Raw genomic sequence first — 17267 nt, 5'->3', positions numbered from 1 at the left:
TCACCGATTTAATGGCGTCTCAGCAGATGGATAAAACCCAATTTGGCTAAACCCAGACATCAGTCAGCAGAGGAATCATACATTGAATGATTGAAACTTGTATAGGTTGGAAGCCTTGGATCTCAGATCTGAGGATCAAAAATGGCGTGAGCCCTAAGCCTAGATCTGAGTCGATGAAAATGTGGAATTAAAAAAAAAAGAATTAAGATATTCAATATTAAGGGGGTTGAGGCTGTCTTCAAATCCTCAGATCTCAAAGATGAGGAAATCCCGATCAGAAGCATTCAAACACAATTTCCGGTACATCTGTTGGATCTCCAAATTGACGGAACTCTGGTTCGGTCAGGTTAAATCCATCCATTGAAGTTGCCAATACGATCGAACTGGAGGTCCACGGAACCAAATTCAGCAGAGCTCAAAGCCAGCCAATTCAAAAAGTAGAAATGAAGTAATCCATCCAGGAAACATGTCATCGCATGATGTACAAATAATGCTTGAATCTAAAATAACTCACATTTATCATTTTTTTAATGGAACGCACACCGTCTCTTTACATGATTAAGGTATACAATATACATAAACATCATGTGATGGTAGCACGTGTATGGCATGTCACCCGTATGGGACCTTCACAATACAAACATAAAAATGACATGGTATATAAGCATCATGGACCATGCGGAAGGAACATGAGGAGCACTAAGAGGGTACATGCACGCATGCAATGGTGGAGCCAATTGCGCTATGCAAACTATGGAGGATTGAAGTGGCATTGCTATAAAAACATGTCACCTGCACAATGACCAAAATACCCTCGAAACTTCCTACAAATGAACACACTACATAAACTGTTACAGAGCCAACAGAACGGAATAGCATACCAAATGGGACTTCGCCCCACATGGACATTATATCATAAACTACGCAAGACAAACTCAAAGCTCTATACATGCTACTATGGCTCCATTTTATCAGCTGTATGGTTGTTTGCTGGTATCTTAACCACTGACGCTTGAACGAACACTTCCTCCCTTCGGGGGTGGTTCGCATATAGCATCCAGAGTACTAAACAGAGGAGTGCACCGACAGAGATGAGCACCAACCCGGCAATCACCAGCTTGAGGTGATGCTCGAGATGAGGACAGTATGATGTTGTAATGGTGCTGAAAGTATCCCATACAAAATTACAGTTCTGCAGGTTGAGAAGGAACGGAGTGTAGTGATAGAGAGCATAACTCGCGTTAACGGCTGTCACCAACTGCTGGTATATGTCTGGAGTCACCCTTCCCGGGCTGATGCAGACACCACCTGAAGAAACCACGCATGTGTAGTTTTGCCATGCCTAAAGAAAGAAATGGAAAGCACAAGCATTAGAATAGATATTCAATGCACAAGCATTAGCATAGATTTTCAATGCACAAGCAATCCAGACGCAATTCAAAACTCAAAGTCGGAGGGAGTTTGTGCATTTGGAAGAGTGGTAGCTGCCAAACCTCTATGAGATGGTAGTTACCAAATCCAGCTTTTATTGTGAATACACGGCAGATGGTCTCACTTCCTCTTCCAAACGCATAAATTCCCATCCCACCGACCAGTTTCCAAAACATCCACCACCAAGGTAGTTTGACCACGTTTTTACCAAAGGTAACACCCATCCCAGTTACCAGTTCCAAAAAAGAGCCAACTAAGTAATGCAAAATCGGAAATGAACCAACTCTGGTCAAGGGCCATCTTGAGTTGGTTTAGTCAGCCCAAAGTAGTTGTCAAAAGTAACAGCAGCCAAGCAAGTAATGTAGTAACAGGACACCCAATCACAGCAAATTATTAGTTAGATCAGACTTTGGCCTAGATGGTAGCCAAGTTCTACTTAGTACAATTGAAGCCATGTTCTAATCTTCAGTCCAGCCAGCACTGTGAATTGCAAGCTCACACAAATTTGTGTCATGGGTTGATCACAAATGGCATGCACACATATCTGCATGTGCAAGCACACACACACACACAACAACAACACCCACAAGGTCACAAACCAACCTGGGTCATCTTTGGTTTACAGGTCAGACCTAGACATGGACTGATTGGGCACAAGCTCCAAAAGGCAGCCTACATAGGCCAGTTACTCAAGAGCCGCATGGGTTACCTAGCCCATGCCCTCTAGTTTGAGAAGTACATGAGTATATGAATCACTTCCAACAAAATGATCATTTTGAGAACATATCCATGATGGATAATCTTACCTGTGAGGCATTGGTGAATGAAACTTCTTCAGGAAGACATTGTCGGTCACCCAGCTGTGAATCAAAGGGGGAACATAGAGTAGGCATTGGTGGACCAGACTGATTGTAGTAATGAGTTTGTGGAAGAGAATTTGAATTTGCAGTGGTGTTTATAGCTGTATTTACAACATTTATAAGTTCACGAATGATTTCTTTGCTCTGGTACAGTGTTCGATTAGTAGTCTTCTCATCCACGCAAGGAAGAATGTTGCTAAGAGCACTCTCAGCTTGTGAATTGTCAACCCATTCTTTCATAGAAACACAGGTGTCTGTGATAGCACTGGAACAAACATAACCAAGCATCATCACATGAAAAACCTGCCATGTTGAAAGATGAAACCTATGCTATGCAAGATATTACGGAACTGCAAAGACATTTTCAAAAAAATGTAAGGCGTGGAGAGAGGAATAAGAAAGGATACTTGATCTAGTGAAATAAAATGACCAATCAAGTAAATTAGCAATTCATGCAGTGGCACCGCATGCATGAAAAGTTCAATTTGCATGTACCTCTAATCAACCCTAGGAACGAGCAGCCTCTTAAGATAGCAATGCCTTTTTGGGGATGGAAAAATTCAAGATAGTACATCATGAAGAATTATGAATTTTCTCACCCTAGAACATAGATTTCTTGTTATGTTCAACAGCATTACTTGCTTGCTCACTACTCCAGCTTCACTATGAATGCTTTTAGATTTTATGCCTCATGAACTTTCAGTTATATTCAAGAGTAACAATAGTAAATCTTGCACACTGAGCACGATGACCAATAAGCATATACAAATGACTCATAAGTTTTCACTATTAGCTTTCTTAGTCTTGCTATTGTACTTCAGATAAGTAGAAACCATTTTTTCACACTAAGCACAGTACTGCGCCCATCACTTGTGACAACCCAAAGGTCTCTCTCTCTCTCTCTCTCTCTCTCTCTCTCTCTCTCTCTCTCTCTCTCTCTCTCTCTCTCTCTCTCTCTCTCTCTCTCGCGCGCGCGCGCACGCGCACGCGCACGCACACGCACACGCACACGCACACGCACACGCACACGCACACGCACACGCACACGCACACCCTGTCAGCAGCTATGCACTCAAAGCCTCAAACAAAATTGTTAGAAGAGGCTGCAAACAATTTAGCTTCACTTTTTTCATCCCACAAGCTTTAGTGCAAACAGTTCAACTTAACACAGATCAATCACCACAGACATTATTTTCATATGCATGATAAAACCTAAGCTGGTAAAAGCTGACTTATTGGCATGGAGCCACATGATCCCACCAAATATGAGCAAGAGAACTTTGCAATCAATGACAAATGCACGTGTATAAATACAAAGAAAATAATGTTTTCATTACCATGAACACAAACAAATAATAAAAATTCAGTTTGAGAGGAAATCACAAGTACAACATAAGGAAAAGCTTTCTTTTAAAGAAAAGTTGAATTAACTCAGAAAAGCATACAGCACGATTGTTTTTACACCAGGAACCTATCATCAACATAGCTTTGACATCTTATCCTGTAACGGCCAATTAAGCAATGCATGCACCAATTTATTGAATTAGACATATAAATAGGAAAGGTGTTCCTAGTACATTTACTACAGTAGCCCGATCCCTGCTATAGGCAAAGTAATAGACTTACTGTCAAGGAACTTTAAGAGATAACCAAAGTAGAAATTGAAGAAAGAATTAACAAAAGTTGAATGCGAAAAGAATAGTTACTCCATTACAAAATTGTGAACTCAAGAATAAAGGCACTTACTTGTCAACAATGACAAAAACTCCACAAAGAATGAAAGATATTGCCACAAGCAGCCATCCAATCAATACAAAACTGGGAAAATTGAATATGCAAAGAGAAAAGAAACAAAGAAAATATCAGAGATGAAAACGGAAATGAGGAATTAAAAAAGGAAATGGTGGAAAAGGCATACATGTACATAGCATGTTGGTATCTGAGGATGGAGAGAACTGCAAAAAAAATCCAGTACAAAAGACAACCCCGAATGAGCTAGTATAAAAAGACAAGTTACTTGACTATGTAGTTACATGATAGGTACAGAACTGAAACAGTCCAGGAAGCATTTCAGAGAAGGGAAAAATATTAGTTATTGTTGACTGAAGTAACCACAGTAGACAAACTTGTTTATCTGGCAAAACTCCTGCTGAGATTGTACCACTTAAGTCAATATGAAGGTTATAGGACTTTGCAAGCCAGTTAAACATTGTAAAGCCTATCAAATCCCAAAGGCCAATTGTAATTTGTAACGCACAAACATGTGAAACAGAGCACAAGTTCCTAAAGGCATCACATGTTGAAAAATATGCTTACATCAAGAGTGAAGAAAATGCAGTTGGAAACTGTACTAAGAACAGTGTCAGGGCATCGCATGTCGAAAACACTCATTTTGGCTCAAATAGAGTAAATACAAAATGTAATACGAAGGAAAAGTAGATCCCAAACAGAATGTGATACAAGAGGTACATACATAGACCAAGGACAGACAATAGAAGCATAATTGTTGCCATCACAACCAACGCACATCTCCTGCATCAAATAAGAAAGAATTCATGTAAGAATTATACACGAGCAAAATAAAACAAGTCCCAAGTATTTCATAGTCTGAGTTTATCAAATCTTACACAGCATTGCGAGCTTTCTGTACTTTATCAGAATTTTCAACAGTTTTCTCATCAAGCATATCTGCAGAGCTACTCAATTCACCATTTAACTTATCAATTTCACTCTGGTCATTTGATGGAAGGAAAACTTGATCCACATTTATGGTCTTTGCGAGAGACAGGTATTCTGAGACGTTTCTAAGGCTCTGAACTGTAAAGTCTGATTGATTCACAACAAAATGTAAAGTATGTGACACCTCTTTATGAAACCCATCTTGCCCAACAGAAAGAAGGATGCAACCAACTCTGCCAAAAGGAAAAAAAAATGAGAGGAGTATAAGTACATGCTAGTGGTATCAAGAGAGAACTAAAAGTAAATATTCTTTACACAAAAAACATCTACTCCATATAAAGCATCAAAAGTTGCAAATGCATCCTATCAAAGGTATGTTACATGGATACTCCATTTTGGACCTTGAATCATGTCCCCTTATATACTAGTCATATTGAAAACATCATAAAAATAGCTGTATCCCCATATCTTTAGTGGTATTCATGTGACATAGCACCAATGTTTAGAGAGTGCGGTGCATTATGACAAATTAACTAGAAATTTAATGGAATTCAATATAAAGGAAAAACATCAAGGAAGAAGGTGAATACATATCCTTTTTCTCCAAACCGCAACCAATGTGAATCAACCAGTTATACTAAATCATACTTTCATAGATAATCTTAACCATGTGATTCAGCTATATGAAATGATGAAAGCAGTATGAAAAGAAACTGTTCGCTTGACCCTAAGAGGTTTAAGAGTATTACGTTGCGACACATGTGAAGATAAAGAGCAACAACAAACAAATCCATCTTGATCGCCAACAGTTCTTCCCCCCAATATGCATCTTCCACTTACAGCCATAAATTACCACCAACGCCAACGCAAAAGAAATGAACCATAGGGATCCAACAACAAAACCAGCAGCACCTGTAAATCCAACAGACTGTAACATAATGGTCAGAAGCAGAGAGAGAGAGAGAGAGAGCACATCATTTAAAATTACAATGACACGTCTAAAAAGAAATCCACAATGACATGGGAAAAGTATAGACAAGTATGGTAATCCTTACACTAAAGGTAGGTTTGGTTGTGTTTTTGAAAAGTGAAAATACTGTTCAAAATATATTCACTTTCAAAATCACATGAGATTTGAAATCTCATGAGACCTCATGAGAAAGAAAATCTCACATAAATGAGATTCACTTTCTAAATCTCACTTTTGGGGTTATGTAACAACTCACTTTTTATGAGCCTTACTTTTGGGGTTTTGTGCCAAAAAAGTTTTATGTTTGGTTGCTTTTGGGGTACCGTTCAAATGAGATTCACTATTTAAATTTCATGTGATTCCAAATCACATGAGATACAACCAAAGGTACCTTAAAATACATACATTTACCAGAAATACATAATAAATCTAATACTCAAGACCTTTTAGTTTGTTTTGCTCTTTGTTCTTCAAAGGAACTCAAATACCACACATATAGGTCCATGTATAAAGTGACAAAACATCAACAACTACAGAAGAAGCAATAATAGGATATGAACGGTAACATATCATCAGTAGTGGAAACTAGGAATGCACATGAGCCGAGCTCGATCCGAGCTTGCATTGTACGAGTTCGGCTCATCAAAAAAAATAGTTCTCAGGCTCGGCTCGGCTCAAGCTCGACCCGAGCCTGAGCTTACCTTGCTTGTACCAAACTCGTGTAGGGCACCGAGCTGAACCTGGCTCAGAGCATAATGAGCAGAGCTCAGGTCTGGCTCATCAGAGAACAGTCCAGCACCTATTTCACAGGAAAAAAATAACAGAATAGTTTTTCAATTGCAAGACTCTAATGCAATCTTCCTCAACGTAACATCCCTTTACTAATGGATCCATTTACAAATAGCCGAAGTGCTTAAAAACAAAAAAAAAAATCAAGCAATTTCAATTACTTATACACTAACCATAAGATAGATTAAAAAAAATCGAGAGTCCTCTTCTCTTCCCTTCTTCATCTATGAATAAAAAATCTCTCCCAACATCCAAAAAGGAGTACTTCAAGTGAAGAAAACCAAAACAAGTAGAAAACTAAAATAAAGGAAACATTTTTTCCTTTTGTGGGTTTACTCGTCACCATCAGCTTCCTCCTTCTGCAAGTCCTTTGGGTCATTTCCATCACGGTCAAGCCGACAGAAGCACATAATATCTTTGATGGTGCCAATGAAGTCCTTGGCCAGCGACAAAGGAGGCGAGGAGGGGGTTGAGCGGCAGAGAAGGACTGGGGGAAGCCAGACACAATGACTCCAACGAGGAACAAGTGAACGAGAAAGAGAATCCCTACTTCCTTTAAAGCCCCTTTTGCAAGCTACATCTGAACCATTGACCAATTTATGATCAATGATTCAGATTAAAACATTACATGTTATTTTAATGAATAAATATATTTTATGCAAAATTTCATGTGTAATTTTAATCGGGCTTAATCGAGCTCATTAGGTTGATCATGCTTGGCTCATTTAACTGACCAAGCCTGAATTCATGTCCAGACTCAACTCATTTGCAGATTCGGACGAGCCTCGTAGAGCTTAAATGAGCCAAGCCCAAGCCAGCCTGGTTCGTTGTGCATCCCTAGTGGAAACATAGTGCATCATATGGAAGCAAGTCAGAGATCCAACTAAAACATCCAGGTACATGCAAGCCTATATAAGATCAACAACTACAGAACAGGCAAAGAGGAAACAGGAATATAACCATATCTTATTCAGTATTAGTAATCTACAGCGCCATCTGGAAGCAAATGGGAAACCAGCGTATTCACCCAAATGGAACTTTCAAGGACCATGAAGATGCAACTAAATCATTCAACAAGTTACATATTTAAATCATCTCATGATTGGCTTTAATATGCATGGCCAAAATTCACATATGACCTTCAAAAGAACAAACTCAAATAAAAGTGCAGGACATAGTTAACAATTAAATAAGAGCTTCAGATGTACTTCTTTAAAAACTCCAAGCAGAAGTGAATGATGCATCCTTTATAAGAAGATTAAGAGTAGAGAGAAGAATGTATTGGACTTACAGCCCAATAGTGCTTGTTGGAAAAATCCCAGCCTCCTTGATACCGACTAAAGCCATTAAGTATATCAGGTCTAGTGACAAAACATCAACAACTACAGAAGAAGCAATAATAGGATATGAACGGTAACATATCATCAGTAGTGGAAACTAGGAATGCACATGAGCCGAGCTCGATCCGAGCTTGCATTGTACGAGTTCGGCTCATCAAAAAAAATAGTTCTCAGGCTCGGCTCGGCTCAAGCTCGACCCGAGCCTGAGCTTACCTTGCTTGTACCAAACTCGTGTAGGGCACCGAGCTGAACCTGGCTCAGAGCATAATGAGCAGAGCTCAGGTCTGGCTCATCAGAGAACAGTCCAGCACCTATTTCACAGGAAAAAAATAACAGAATAGTTTTTCAATTGCAAGACTCTAATGCAATCTTCCTCAACGTAACATCCCTTTACTAATGGATCCATTTACAAATAGCCGAAGTGCTTAAAAACAAAAAAAAAATATCAAGCAATTTCAATTACTTGTACACTAACCATAAGATAGATTAAAAAAAATCGAGAGTCCTCTTCTCTTCCCTTCTTCATCTATGAATAAAAAATCTCTCCCAACATCCAAAAAGGAGTACTTCAAGTGAAGAAAACCAAAACAAGTAGAAAACTAAAATAAAGGAAACATTTTTTCCTTTTGTGGGTTTACTCGTCACCATCAGCTTCCTCCTTCTGCAAGTCCTTTGGGTCATTTCCATCACGGTCAAGCCGACAGAAGCACATAATATCTTTGATGGTGCCAATGAAGTCCTTGGCCAGCGACAAAGGAGGCGAGGAGGGGGTTGAGCGGCAGAGAAGGACTGGGGGAAGCCAGACACAATGACTCCAACGAGGAACAAGTGAACGAGAAAGAGAATCCCTACTTCCTTTAAAGCCCCTTTTGCAAGCTACATCTGAACCATTGACCAATTTATGATCAATGATTCAGATTAAAACATTACATGTTATTTTAATGAATAAATATATTTTATGCAAAATTTCATGTGTAATTTTAATCGGGCTTAATCGAGCTCATTAGGTTGATCATGCTTGGGCTCATTTAACTGACCAAGCCTGAATTCATGTCCAGACTCAACTCATTTGCAGATTCGGACGAGCCTCGTAGAGCTTAAATGAGCCAAGCCCAAGCCAGCCTGGTTCGTTGTGCATCCCTAGTGGAAACATAGTGCATCATATGGAAGCAAGTCAGAGATCCAACTAAAACATCCAGGTACATGCAAGCCTATATAAGATCAACAACTACAGAACAGGCAAAGAGGAAACAGGAATATAACCATATCTTATTCAGTATTAGTAATCTACAGCGCCATCTGGAAGCAAATGGGAAACCAGCGTATTCACCCAAATGGAACTTTCAAGGACCATGAAGATGCAACTAAATCATTCAACAAGTTACATATTTAAATCATCTCATGATTGGCTTTAATATGCATGGCCAAAATTCACATATGACCTTCAAAAGAACAAACTCAAATAAAAGTGCAGGACATAGTTAACAATTAAATAAGAGCTTCAGATGTACTTCTTTAAAAACTCCAAGCAGAAGTGAATGATGCATCCTTTATAAGAAGATTAAGAGTAGAGAGAAGAATGTATTGGACTTACAGCCCAATAGTGCTTGTTGGAAAAATCCCAGCCTCCTTGATACCGACTAAAGCCATTAAGTATATCAGGTCTATTGGTTCTATGCTCAGCCAATATAAGAGAGCCATTTGAATCCGACCTCCCGTCATCAGAAGCTGGCACTGCTTCAGGGGAAAACAGCAGAACAGTGGAAGCTAAAGGTGCCAAATTCTCATCACCTACAACACAGATTTTTCCCATTTGAAAAAAGCTACACACACACACACACACACACACACACACACACACACATATATATATATATATATATATATATATATATATATATATATATATATATATATATATATATAAGAAAAACAAACAGTTGTCACATTTGTTTCAAGTGCCTGTTAAAATTTAATGGTTGAAATGACACCATCTCAAAGGATGAGAGAAAGGAGAAATAAATTCAGTGCAAAAAGCACAACCGTTGCATTATTATCATCTGGAGAAAATATACAAACAAAAACTAAAATTTTTCAGTCATAAGAAATTGGCACCTAATAAGAGGAAGAAGAAGATGATGATGACAGACGACAAATGCAAAAAGAAAAAGAAAAAGTAAATATTGCTATCAAAGTACTTATTGGTACCACAAATTTAAACCGAAAAGACAGCATTCATGAACAAAAGAAACTAACAAATCAGAAAATCAATCCAAGAAATGGCACAACTGCAAGAGGAAAAGAAAAAAAAAAGATCTTTCTTACATTACTAAAATAAATAAAGAAATACAAAAAAAGCAACTAACTTACAAATCATCGAGAGGTAGTCTAGTTGCTGAACATCTAGAAAAGAGAAAAAAAAAACTCAACAGCAAAAAATCAGCAAATCAAAATTAAAAAGCATCGCTGACTCCAGCAAAAAATAGATCAAATGAATATGGACCCGTTATCAACGCTCAACAAATGCACTTACGCAAACCCAGTCAGATCAACGATCCGAAAGAGAAAAATATCGAATCGGTAAAGAAATCTCAATCTCTCAACCAAATCCACAGAAGAAACGAAAAAAAAAAACTAGGAACAAACAAATAAATCCACTCAAAAAGCACGGAAAAAGAATGACAGAAATTGACAACGAGCATCACTCTCTCTCTCACCTATAATGAACTTCCTCTGCAAATCGCGAACCCCGTGCCGACGAAGATCCAGAGAAGCGTCCGACGAAGGTGTCGCGAACAACCAGAAGAATAACAACAACGACTCTCTACTCTTCCACATTTTCATCTTCCCTCATATCAAGAGAGAGAGAGAGAGAAAGCAAAGAAAAGGAGGAAAACAGAAACGGAGAGATCGGCGGAGCTAGGACAAGGGAGCCACCGCTCCCGCGAACGAGAAACGAGCTCAGTAGAAGAAGAAGAAGAAGAAGAATGAGAAATTAGGGTTTCACATCGCCAAAGGAACTAGTGTTCCACGTCTTCTGTTGATCTTCTCCTTCTCAGAGAGCTATCGAAGAGATGTCGAGAGTGGCATTGCCGATCCCCGCAGCGGCAGACGGTGGTCACAGCGGCACATGGAGAGTCAGTAGAGAGACAAAAGTGGCGCTCTTTTATTAGTGAATAAATTAATAACAAGTAAATAACTTGGATCTCTAAAAGGTAGAATTTTTTCTTAACTCAAAATAATGTTTCTGAAAAGTAAGTCCCTGGGTCCTTTACTGCCACGTATTTATGGCAAGTTTTTCTTATTGACTGTTGGATTACTGGATAGGGCTTGATATTTTAAATTACCATATTGTCATCGTTTATTTTTCAACGTGGCGCGGCGGCAATCCTCGTAGGGGAGGCTGTAAGCAATTAGACTCAAGAATAGGTGGGTAAAGTGAATCATTTTTTTATTAATTTTATTAATTTTATTAGTTGACACTTTTATTGTGCTCTCTCTCTCTCTCTCTGCCTTTATTTGGAGTCGATCAAAAAAGCAGATCCGCGTGGGACCCACACCATGTTGGTAGGTCGCTGTGAAAGGCTCTGGACCAATTGGAATGAAGGATATTATTTTCCAACCTGGTCCCACTTTCATGTTTTGTACGAGAACCACGATTCGTCCAGAGATCCCATCAGCTTCACCATACATGGGGAAGCCTCTCATGGTTTCGATACTCTTGTCTTTCTACGACTTCTGGTCCAGAATCTAATGAAAGGAAATGCTTTCAGACGTACGTGGTTAGGGGCAAACGCAAAGTGGCGTGATAATTATTACACCTACGCTCTCTTTTATAAGAACAGAATGATGAGCACCTCTTCTTAATTCAAGGGCCACGTTTGAAGAGAGAAAGTTTTACTAAACACAAGCTTTTAAAAAAAAAAGGTTTTTCACTTTGTTTGTGTAGAGATGAGAGGGGAGGAGGGTGGTGGTGAGATTAATGGTGGTGGTGGTGAAATGAGTGCTGTTGAGATTAATGGTGGTGGTGAGAATTCAAACATAAATTTTTTCTTGGTAGAAAATATTCTTCTACCACTTCTTATGATAGAATGTTTCATATAAAAATTGTGTATATTTTAGAACTCTTTTAACAAAAAAGTTTCTTTAGTTCAAAAATTCTTACAAATTTTTTATTTTGCATCGCATTTTTTTTTTTTGCTTTCAAACATGCCCTGAGGCTATGTTGTGAGCAAGGAGATAGAGGAAGAGATGGCAATGGACCGGGGTGGGGGACAGGGTCTTCACCCCCGCCCCGTCTCAAGATTAGAACCTCCATCCCTTCACGGGGATGGATTTTAACCTCCACCCCCGCCTTCATCCTCATTTCATGTCCTCCATCCCCGGCTCAAACGGGGATGAGGCGGGGTGGGGCCTTGTTTTCCCATAGTCTATTGCCATCCTTTAAAAGGACTGGGGATGGGGCGGGGTTACGCGGGGATCGTGGTGGGGACGGGGTTGGAAAAAGTGTAAGTCCATCCCTGCTTCCATCCTCGAATGGGGATGAATTTTAACCTTTGTCCCCGTTTCATACCCTTCATCCCGGGTCCAAACGAGGCGAGGTAGGGCGGGCCCGCTTTCCCCCGTTCCACCACTGCCATCCCTAGATAGAGGGTTGAGATGGTACTTAATTAGGGTGTAATTAATCCATGGGGGCACTTAAACCCGTTTTGAAAAGTTTTGAAAGACGAGGCTGGTGTTGGGAACAGAGATGGGTCATTTTCAATGACATCCCTAGCCTCATCTCTCCATCCATCACCCACTCTCATTTCCTCTCCAACACCTGCCTAAATAATGAAAGGAAAGGGTAGGTGGAACCGTGTGGGATGGGATGTCAGTGGTTCAGGTATGGGTTGGATAGCCTAATAGACTTATAAACCCTATTTATTTGGATTTGGTAAGCCTTTGTTGGGTTGGGCTGGATGGTGGATATACGGTAAGCTTTTCAATTTAAATTTGAACACAAAATCCAAAGAATTATATTAACAAAGACCAAAAATCAAATTAGTTCCAAAAAAAATGCGAGGGGAGATGGAATTTAATGAGCTTTTAATTAATACCACCTATCCCCATTGATGTTTGGGAACCCGGATTTGGGAAATGAGGACGGTGTCTAGGGTGGTGAAAAAAAAAATGGAGATGAGTCATTTTCAACTACATCCTTACAAGGATGTAATTATCAACTCAAACCTCATAACCCATTTTTTTATTCACGCTCATCACCTTTCTCAGTGAGATTCCTACGTTGTAAAAAAAAAAAAAAGTAAGATTCAGCCATTTAGGTTTAGTGTGGTATGGGAATCATTTGAATCTTACATGAATGGTAAAATTTTGCTCAAAATATGCCAAATCCCAGCTTTGGATCCAAACGTGAGAATGAAAAAATCCAATCTAGTATAACTGGTGAGCTAGCTAAATAGGGTTTGAAAGGTCTTGTCAAACCAGAGAAAACTATAAATCTGCAAGTGGGTCAATCAGAGATCTGAGAAAATAAAGTCACTGGTCCAATGACTTTCCATTACTTTGGATGAGGTCACAAGGGCTTTGGTATGTAGCACACGTATTTGAATCGGATGGCCCTCTGTTTTATTGCAATTGTTTGTTTCATGACCAAATGGGAACTCTGCCAAGCTCAGTGTTCAGCTTTAAATTGCAGAGAAAAGCGCTCATGCTGCCTCTCTTTATAATTTCTCCCTCGTCCCTACTACTCTCTTGTCTGCCTTTAAGTACACACACGTAATGTAGGGGTGTCAATGAGTCAGATTTGGTGTGTTTGAACCCGGATCTGTTTTGAGGTGTTAGTACTGGGTTCAGACCTGTGTCTTATCAGGTCTGCAATCCGGATGGATTGCATGAAGCAGACCCGGTTCATACCCGGTAAAATAATATTTTTTTTCTTTTTACATTGAAAAATCACGAGTCTTAATCGAAACTCATGTCTGGCATGAAATTTTCACAAATCTTACTGGGCTCCATACACTAATTGGACCCTTTGAGTCTGACCTGACCTGGTTTCTAATCTGATCTCTTTTTTTATCACCAAACCCTGATCCTATAAAATTTGGTAAGGGTCGATTGTGGGTCAAATCTGACCCATCGACAACCCTAGACAACACAATCTCTCTCTCTCTCTCTCTCTCTCTCTCTCTCTCTCTCTCTCTCATGTATATGAGAGTGGGAGAGTAATGCTTGAAGGTTTTGACAATGGGATCATGTACTTGAAACTATTCTTAACTCAGGTGGGGTATATGTAAAATACAGAAGTCGTGTATGCACTTGTAAATAGCTAAATAGTTGGCATTTATTTGTGAATTACAGAAAAATTTTATGCAGATTTATTAAATAATGACACAAATATTACAGTAATCCTATTTTGACTTGCATAAGCGATCAATGCTCCTTTATTATGTCATGCTAGTAATTGTCAATTTTGAACTACATCAGTCTGATAATAGTTTTTCCATGCAGATAAGCTACTGTTGCATTATTTTTATTAAATCTAGAACCTTTTCTTGTCCTTGGTGATTATTTTACTTTAGATACAACAGTAGCACATTATCATTTATTAGTAAAAGTTAATTGTTATTGTATAGATAAAAGTAAAACAGCATGCTATATGACTCTTCAATAGGGTGTCAATGGGTTGGGTTTCACCTGGACCCGACCTGTACCAAACCCTATAAGGTCAGGATTTAGTGACAAAGAAGAAAGTCTGATAACCCATGTTAGACCCAAAGGGTCTTATTAGTATATGGAGCCCAGTATGGTTTGTGAAATTTCATACCAGACCCAGATCAGACACGAGTTCTGATTAAGATCCATGATTTTTAATGTAAAAGACAAAAAAATTATGTTAGTTTATAGAGTATGAACCTGGTCTGATTCATGTAATTCTTATAGGACCCAAGCATGGTTTTCTTTATGGTAGACCTGACCAGACCTGGATTAAGACCTGGAACCTGCACCTAAAACTCATATCCGGGTTTGGACCTACCTAAGACTGAACCAGATCCAACCCCTTGATACCCCTACTCATGAAGAAGTGGAAGAGTCCCAAACTGCATCATTTTCATCCTCATGCTGACCATGTCTTGCGCCATCTATATAAGATCTCTATTTCTCCATTCCATCCATGTACCATCCATGTATTGATAAATAACATCTTGGTCATTATCTAAAATTTTTGTGGATCATAATATGGGTCAAGTAGTTCAACGACAGCAATTTGGTAATTTTTGGTCTTAATGTAAGTGCATTCTCCTTTCTATGCACTAGGGATGGGGATGTCAACGGGTCAAACGTTTGTTGGACCTAAGTGGGTCCAAACTCGGACAGGCTCTGAGGTGTTGGAACCGAGTACGAGGGTCCTACCATAGGAAAAACCATATCTGGGTCCTATAACATTTACTTAAACGAGAATGAGCCCATACAGATTAAAATAATATTCCTTATTATCTTTAGATTGAAAATTTCTGGATCTTAACCGAAATTTAGGTTAGACTTGGGTCTGGTATGAAATTTTATTAACTATGCCGGGATCCATATCCTAATCAGGCCTTATCAATCCAATGCAGATCTGGACTTTCTTTTTTATTACCAAATGTAGATCCTATCAGATCTGGTATATGTCGGGATATGGTCATTCTCCATTCATTTTAAACCATTCTGATGCCATCCATCCGAAATCCGAACATTGGAAAAAAGAGGGGCTCATCCAAGTGATGGACATCTCATTCTTACAGGTTTTTGGATGCCATTCATCTTGAGATCAACAGCATCCCGAGGTGCTCTGACAGAATACCATCAGAGCTCACTCTAACCTGATCTCATCTCATTTTTTATGCAGTGATGCTGACAGCCACCCATCTCAACATTTCTCGAGATGGATGGGTTTGGGTCAGGTCCAAAACTTAGACACGTAGTGAAAACAGGTCGGGTCTTGGCTATTGCAAATGAAGACTTGAACCAGAACAGACCCGCCCCATTATGTACCCAAACCCAAATGGTTCTTTATTTTTTAGAGCCGAACCAATCCGAACTTGACCTATTATGTACCCAAACCCGCTTTATACCTGAACCAATTATACAGTCAAACCCATACCCGACTCGACTATATACCTGAGCTGGTTCATTGTCAATTTCGAGTTGGTGAGTCAGCTGGATCAGACTGAGTGTAGGTAAGTTTTTTTTACTTGGAAATTAGAAAGTATCCTTGGAGAAAGAAACCGGTTGCATAGTAGATTGATATTCTTCATGAAGATAATTATCACTTCATTGTTTACCAAAACTCCCAAAAACCTAACGCCTTGCCTTCTCTTGACTTCTATCTCATATTCTTTCTAAATCCAGGTTGCAGCTTTTGAGAGTTGAGAGGAAGAACCACTGTAACAACTTGAAAGTTGCATCTGTCTCTTGTTTGCATCTAAACATAACCTCTCTCTCTCTCTCTCTCTCTCTCTCTCTCTCTCTCTCTCTCTCTCTCTCTCTCTCTCTCTCTCTCTCTCTCTCTCTCAAGAAAGTTCATCTACCATGAAAGGATTTATATTGTTGCACCTTTTTAGTTTTTATGAGCCATGTTGATCGTATGATGCATGTTGCATGGTTGTTAATACCCAAACCCATTAAGACCAAAATGATAATACCTGAACCCGTTAATCCATATGAGTCTACTTTTTTCAGTCATACTCAGACTGGACCCCGGCCCAAATCAAATGATTCTATTAAAGACCTGAACCAATTATACACGACCCGATGCATAACCCAACCTGCTAACACATATGGGTCCATAGTTTCTAAGTGTACCTGAACCTAAATGAGATTGGTTCAGGTTAGGGTTTTACTTTTAGACTTAATTGAAAATGGGTCGGATAAGACCTGACCCGAATCCAACTCACTTATTGAAAAAGTGTTGGTGTGCAGCCTTTGACCTAACTGGCCGTGCATCACAGGTTTGCAAAAAATTCTATGTCCGTGTCACCTAGTATATACTATGCTTTATGTAGGCAATAAGAAATAGGGAAATTGTTTTACACTAGCATTACATTTGGAAGTTTTGCATCGACACCCAGTCTGATTCCACCTGGTTCTGAACCAAACCTGACTTGTTGACACTCCTATTTGTTATATCATGTAAGCAATTGCCAATCGAGCTAAATCCAA

General features: G+C 39.2%; 1 protein-coding gene across 1 annotated transcript; it reads right to left on the bottom strand.

Moving 5' to 3' along the window:
* Positions 1-504: 504 nt before the first annotated feature.
* Positions 505-11777, bottom strand: LOC149832137 (uncharacterized). Its single transcript, XM_090013170.1, has 11 exons — positions 11693-11777; positions 8715-8951; positions 8299-8380; positions 8021-8090; positions 5720-5898; positions 4919-5203; positions 4765-4823; positions 4210-4246; positions 4038-4109; positions 2238-2556; positions 505-1342 (listed from the first exon to the last, which is right to left on the bottom strand). The coding sequence occupies exons 1-11, from the start codon at positions 11775-11777 to the stop codon at positions 956-958; spliced, it is 1812 nt and encodes a 603-aa protein (XP_089869296.1). The 3' UTR covers positions 505-955.
* Positions 11778-17267: the final 5490 nt, after the last annotated feature.

This window comes from Nuphar pumila, chromosome 7 (genome assembly GCF_984573655.1).
Source record: "Nuphar pumila chromosome 7, dmNupPumi1.hap1.1, whole genome shotgun sequence".
Lineage (NCBI taxonomy): Eukaryota > Viridiplantae > Streptophyta > Magnoliopsida > Nymphaeales > Nymphaeaceae > Nuphar > Nuphar pumila.
The sequence above is the reverse complement of the archived record's forward strand: the minus strand, read 5'-3'. Positions and strand labels throughout refer to the sequence as shown.